Raw genomic sequence first — 6,989 nt, 5'->3', positions numbered from 1 at the left:
CGCCTCCTAGTGGGTGGCATACCAAAGTGTAAACTATTACTATTTACTTTGGTAAATAATAAGGATTGCGCAGTAGACATTGGATACACCTGAATGGGGTTAATTTTGTTTTATGAGGTTAATGTTGCAGATTACTTGCAATTTGTTAGTTTCTTTTACCGTTTGTAAAGAATCTAGAGGCATAGCAGAATATAAATGAAGTGCAAACTTTTTGGCACACGTTTATTTGATATAATATACTTTAATGTATCATTCAAGTAATGGTAATGGATAGGGAGACATGAGGGTCCTTTGTTTTGATAGAATCATGAATAAACACGACTTATAAAAGCCATTGAATGATGAATAAACACGAGTAAGTATTTAGAATTCAGATGGGACATAGGTCATAGTATTTTAAACCATTGAATCATGAAGAAACACCACTTTTAGGATACAAGTAAGTATTTATTTAGGGTAAGTATTTTAAAGGCATCGGCGGCTTAAAGTTGTTATTCACTTATTCAAAGGTGATCTACTCGGGTTGGATAATAAATATAAAATGGAACCGTGATCTGATCCAAGAACCAACCTGAAAAGACATATTACGGCATAGAGTGATGGGAGGGGTGGGGGTCCCATTGCTGAAGACAGCCCCTCCAGAAATGGCCATCCCCCAAAATTAAAAGTTTGGAGCCAAATTTGGAGGTTCAACGTATGGAGATTGGTCTCATTGGCTGGGCGGCTGTTCCGTAAAATATAAGTCGGGTATATTTTTGGTGGAGCGGGTCTCATCATGTGGGTGGGTGCCGCGCAATAAAATTCCCAGACCGATGGTAATTGATGGAAGTCGTCGTTCCTCCCGGTAACCCCTCCCTGATTGATTGGTGCCAAATCCCTCCAAGATTTTGGATTTAAGGCACACAAATCTGCAGTTCCATGTCTATCTGAAGCGGAGGGTGGAATTGTTGAAGGACAGGTGTTGGAGAGAGGAGCAGCGTCCACGTGGGCGTGCCATGCAGTTGGAGACCATCCTGGAGCATCCACGTCAGGCTGCCGTACCATGGAGCACAAGGGAGGCATAATAGGTGAGATATATAAATATTTTAATGTTGATTTGATTGTTCAAGAGTGCGACAAGAGCCGAGGGGCGAAGTGATTGGGCAATCCCAGGCGCTATACTCTCCCTCTTTACGAGAGAATCACGGAGGGGGATTCTATGTGGCCAATGGGAGAGCGGCATGGGAAGCACTATCTCTTTCTCCAACGCTCTTTACCACACTCCAGTACGAACCACTCCACAGGTGGACATTGAGGTTGAGGCACACAACTACTACTCATACTCATCGTTTCTTCCTTCCAGGGCCAGGCGCGTGGCGTCATCTGCTCCCTCTCCCAAAGTGGCCCAGTACTCTCTTTTCCACACCAGATGCCATTACGTGTCTACATGAGGACGCCGCATGGGGCACGTACTCTTCATTCATTGGGCAGCGCATGGGACACGTATTCCTCACTCATTGGCCCCTAAACCAACCAATCGCTAAGACCTCACTGGTACCGTCTTTCACGTGCAAGACTCGGTTGTTTTTATTATTACCGGGACACGTATCCCATTCTCAACCAATGGGAGCTCTCTTTCAAACTTAACGTCGCCATCACTCAGAGCCTTTCTCCGTCCAAATCTTCCACGTGTTTCCATAATATAGACCAACTCATCCAATGCAATTCCAAGCCCACCAACCTTTCTTTATGGCTACTCTATATACGGATACGTATTTGTATACGCCGGCCCCTCATATACGTTAGCGTTGGTGGCGGGGTTAATTGAATGTTGAAACCTAGGCCAAACACGATGTATGGAAAAGCAGGAGGAAGAGCAAGCGGATGTGAAGGAGGGGAGGTTGCATTAGTGTGACACGAGGCGGTTGACAGTTGGAAGGAGAATGGACAGGTTGAAGGAGAAGGATAACACGTAGCATCTGTGGCCAACAGGTGGTGGCGTCTCAGGCTTGTAACACATTGTTTACAGCTTGGACTGTTTAAATCTTCTTGTTTAGTCGCTTCTTTTGCGGTACGATTATGCGACATATACCATCTCTTTTTGCCTTTGCCGTCTCTGTCCCGCCTTACTCCATATACATTCAGGTTGCCTTCTTTCCCTTGCCTTGCCTGTTCTTTCATACACATTTCTCATTTCCCTCTGTATCTATGAATCTTATTGTTATATGTTCTTCGGGCGCTACAGGATGAACCCTGTAACATGCATTTATAGTGCTCTGTAGTGTTCTCCAACCGGTCGGCTTTTCTTTAAAGTGATAGACACAGTAGTTGTTGTTGTTTGTGGGGTTGAGAAGTTACAAGAGAAAAATATGATGATGAATAGCTTCGATCTGGGGGGGTGCTGCCTCGCGCGCTATGGGGCTGCAACTTCCTATTTCGCTTCCAAGACGGAGCAGATAATGTCCAAATATCGTCCGATCGCGCCCAAGCCTGTGGTTCAGAACACTGCTGGGCTTCCGGACGCAGTGCAAAACCAACAGCCGCAACCCTGCCCGTCGTCGTTTCGAGCCTCTGCCCGCTCCCGTAAGAGAAATTGGGAAGCCGCCTCCGCCTCCGGAGCTGCTGTACCTTCGCCGCCGCCGCCCCCGCCGCGACCGCATAAGAGAGCTGCCAGGGGCCGCGCCGGTGCCCCGGACGTGCATTTCGACGGAGGGCACAACCGTCTGGAGCGAAGCAGTGCTAAGAGTACCGTTATTTCGCCGGCTCTGCGCCACTCTGATACGAGCGAGGAAGCCGTTTCGCCGCGCGGTGAAATCTCTGACTCCGCGGCCAGCAAGTGCTTCGCCTACACGGCGGCCCCGCCATTCGGGTATTCTTCTTCCTCGGCTGCCTCCTCTTCTTCTTTCGACTCGGCTTTTACGCAGAAAAGCACTGGTTCTCTCGAGAAAAGCACGGATGCTGCCTTCATGGAGCGGGCCGCTGCCAGTGCGTCTCCGAGTGTTAATCTTAGCCTCCGAGAACGGAAGTCGCCCACGCAGATCGCCGTTGCTTCTGAAAGCATGCAACCAATGACCATGGTTGGCGGAGAGCCCTTCGCCAGTGCTGTGTTAGATTCCCCGTTGCTCATGGTACCCGAAGCAGATAGAGACGATCTGGTTACTCTCCCTCTCCTTCCAATCGCTCCCTACCGCAGAGAATCATCACCTTCCACTTCTTGCATATCCAATTTATCGAGCAGAGAGGGCAACAGAATGCAGATGTTATACAACGATGAGCGTGGCCACTTGATTCCGGAGCTGAGCCTCGCTGGTCCCAAGATGATCTTTGCCCCTTCCCCTGCCCAAGTCCCCGCGCCGCTTCCGGACATATCCTTCCTGGAACACATATACTCCGCCTCTTGTGATCCTGTAATAGTGACCGACGATTCCCATTCCCGTTCCCACCAGCAGGTCATATGGTACAATCACGCATACAAGAGGGCCGCTGAATCTCCCTTGGGCCTGGGCATCCCGAAGCCCCTGGCAACTTTTAGTCTTCACAAGCACCAACCTCAACCTGGTTTGAAGCTGGACAACTCCTCTTCCCGGGCAACGCTGTGGGGTTTTGTCAAGAAATTCACCCCAGCTCCTCAGGACAAGGACGAGGACATGATGGATTCTCCGCACTCAACAAAAAAAGCCGCCATGGTGATAATGCCGCAGGCACTGAGACCTGTGGGGTCGACTGTGTTGGTGGAGTGCATAACGGACACCAACTCGCAAGCCTGTCCCCTGTGCGGGTCAATGGAGGAAATAGAAGAGCAATTAGAAGCAGATAATTGTCCTGCTCTCATCTCGGATTTCAACAACAGAGTCCGCTGGGCCAACTCCGCCTACAAGCAAATGGTCGGACAGCCAGAGTGTTCGTGGCTCGAGTCTCCTGCTGCTGGTAACGCCCATGCTGCTAAGGTCATGAGAATCAATGGTGAAATCGTGTTGATATTGCAGAGATTCCAACTGCCCCAGTCCGCAACGGCATTTTCGTGCCGCGTTAAAATTCAGTGGACAAATGGTGGGGAGAAGAGCTCCATGACACTTCCCTGCGACGTCACTAGAAGCGACGGCGACGGCGGCGGCGATTCAAAGGATTGCTTTTATGCATGGAAGTTCGATGTTCAGGCTGCGCTTTGTCTCTGAAGGGCCACTTCAGGGGCTTTTTTGCCTAAGATGCCGCCATCGGAGAAATCACAACCTGTATGTTACATACAGAGACGATGCATCTTTATATTCCTTTGTTTTTGGGTTTCTTTGTTTTTTGTTTTTTTGAAGTTTTTCTCTTCCTCCAAATGTTGGGTTGGGTTGGCTTTTATGTAAGTACATACATATGCCATGCCATGCCATGCCATGGCCGATACGCATTACTCTGTATACCAAATCAAACTAAATATAAGGGCAGATTACAGCTTAAACGATTTTGGTAAATCTTTTTTTGTTATTTGTTATTGGGTTCTTGACATTACCATTCGGCTCCTCAGCCCAATCTGTAAATCAACGACAATGCCACTTGAAAAATTATAACCCTTTTCAGTAACTGCTCGCTCGCATTTGCTATATTGTTCTTCGGGTTCGTAGTGATAAATTACAGCAAAGCCGATACGCATTACTCTGTATACCAAATCAAACTAAATATAAGGGCAGATTACAGCTTAAACGATTTTGGTAAATCTTTTTTTGTTATTTGTTATTGGGTTCTTGACATTACCATTCGGCTCCTCAGCCCAATCTGTAAATCAACGACAATGCCACTTGAAAAATTATAACCCTTTTCAGTAACTGCTCGCTCGCATTTGCTATATTGTTCTTCGGGTTCGTAGTGATAAATTACAGCAAAGAGTAGATTGACAAATTACACTCTAGCATTTCCTTACGACACGTGGAAAGAAGTTTAGCATTATTAAATGAAATCTGAGGCACTTGGAAATAGTTTCTTCTCATTTAAAAAAAATAAAAAAATGAAATGAAAGATCTCTCTCCGGATTGGATTAATAGGGGCAACTTTATGGATGGATTAGATTTTGACGTACTCGTCATCTAGGTTTCGGTAGGTTTTGTTTTGGATTGATTATAAAAAAAGGTATTGAATTTTTAGATGACATATGTTTTCTTTGGATTAATTACAAAAATAGTAAAACATTGTTGAACCTCGGAATATTCGTTAATGACCCTCACCAACGAGTCTTTGCCATACTCATGTTCTCCCATTTTGTTTGTTTTCACCTTCACATTTAGAATTCTATGTGACTGGCTTTAATAATTTAATTCTATGCGACTGGGTTTAATATTTTATTATCTATTTAGGCGTTCTAGATAAACAACTAAAATTAACAAATTCTCATATTACTAAAAAATATGAATAAACCCTCGTTATTTAATCGATAAATTTTATAATTTCCAATTTTTAACTGAATAATTTGCAATTCTTCTTTTTCAAAATTTTATTCATTGTTCGCTTTAACTATTTAAAGTGATGGAAATACTCACAAGTTTAGAGTGAGTAAAAAACGTTCAAGAAAATAGGTGTATTGGTAATCACTTCAATATTATTATTATCAAAAAAAGCAGTCCTAATTAATATATTTTTTGAGAATTATTTATTTGCTTTTTAGTATTTGATAATGAGACCACCTAAAAATTAACAATTTAAAGTGATGAAATACTCGTAAGTTTAAAGTGAGCAAAAAGCTTGAAGACAACCTAAAAATTACTTTAACAATTTAAAGTGATGAAATACTCGTACGTTTAAAGTGAGTAAAAAAGTTGAAGAAATGGGTTTAGTGGTGATCACTTCAATATATCAAATAAAACACTTATATCAAATAAAACACTCTTAATATATAGATTTAGTAAGAATTATATTAATGGCTTTCTTTATTATAAGTATTAAAATTCTATCATAAAATGACCTCTGCTTTAAATAAATAAATATATTGAAGATCACTTCAGAACTGAAGAAATAAGTCGTAATAAATAGATTTACTGAAAACTATTTTAATTGATCCAGTTTATAATAAATATTAATAACTAATAATTAATGAGATAAATAAAGTTTAATAAATAAATATATTGAAGATCACTTCAGAACTAAAGAAATAAGTTTAATAAATAAATATATTGAAGATCACTTCAGAACTAAAGAAATAAGTCGTAACAAATAGATTTACTGAAAATTATTTTAATTGATCTAGTTTATAATAAATATTAATAATGAGATAAATAAAAATGAATTAGTTTTTTTTCCAAATTTAATAATTAATAATATTTATTTTAAATTTTTTTATTAATGAAATTATAACTCTTACAATTTCAAAGCCAAAACTTTTTTATTTTTTAATTAATAAAATTTCAGCTGTTACCATAAATATAGCCCAAACTTTCTCTTCTCCATAAAATCAACTCATTATTAATTAAAAAAAATACTAACTTAAAAAGTCATTAATAAATAAATTCACTTTATTGACTTTTTAAATGAGTCTATCTACTAGTCTATCAAATTTCATTGAGTACAATGACTTGTTATAGGGGATTCCCTTTTCCTTCCTGTGAGTCTGCTCTTCCTAAAATCATAGGAACTTAGTATACCAGACTTGCAGGTGGTTGGTTATGCTTTTGGTGTTATTTTCAATTGCCTTGCACGATTCCCTCACCATATGAATAGTGAGTGACCCCTAAGTAATATGGGGCCCTTGGTGAGCCCCATTTATTCCCATTCTATAGTTGTTGAGCCCAATTCCCTTCCTGGCTTAGACACACAACAGCTACTCTCACTTGAACCATGGCTAAACACAGGGTAGCTAACGAACATGGGTTACCCAAACAATAGCTACTCTCACTGGCACAGCTAAACCTACCAAGCAGCTACTGAACCATGGTTTAAGTTGACTTTTTGAGATCCCAAGCTTGTTCAGTTTGTTAAGTACCCATACCCTTCCTTTTGTCCTTCGTCCTTCTGTTGATTTAAGTCAACCTTCTGTG

The 6,989-nt window shown here is 41.7% G+C and overlaps 1 protein-coding gene across 1 annotated transcript; it reads left to right on the top strand.

The window, feature by feature from the left end:
- The first annotated feature begins 1,846 nt into the window (after positions 1-1,846).
- On the top strand, positions 1,847-4,439 carry LOC149191574 (uncharacterized). Its single transcript, XM_089404338.1, has one exon. It carries the CDS (start codon positions 2,349-2,351, stop codon positions 4,152-4,154), a length of 1,806 nt encoding a protein of 601 aa, XP_089260464.1. The 5' UTR covers positions 1,847-2,348; the 3' UTR covers positions 4,155-4,439.
- The last annotated feature ends 2,550 nt before the right edge of the window (positions 4,440-6,989 follow it).

This window comes from Pinus tabuliformis, chromosome 2_2 (assembly GCF_031772625.1).
Source record: "Pinus tabuliformis cultivar Carrire ecotype Pingquan chromosome 2_2, CPIR1, whole genome shotgun sequence".
NCBI lineage: Eukaryota > Viridiplantae > Streptophyta > Pinopsida > Pinales > Pinaceae > Pinus > Pinus tabuliformis.
The sequence above is the reverse complement of the archived record's forward strand: the minus strand, read 5'-3'. Positions and strand labels throughout refer to the sequence as shown.

Excerpts from the sequence above, each read along its gene's own strand:
- LOC149191574 (XM_089404338.1), top strand. The coding sequence starts at position 2,349 with ATGATGATGAATAGCTTCGATCTGGGGGGGTGCTGCCTCGCGCGCTAT.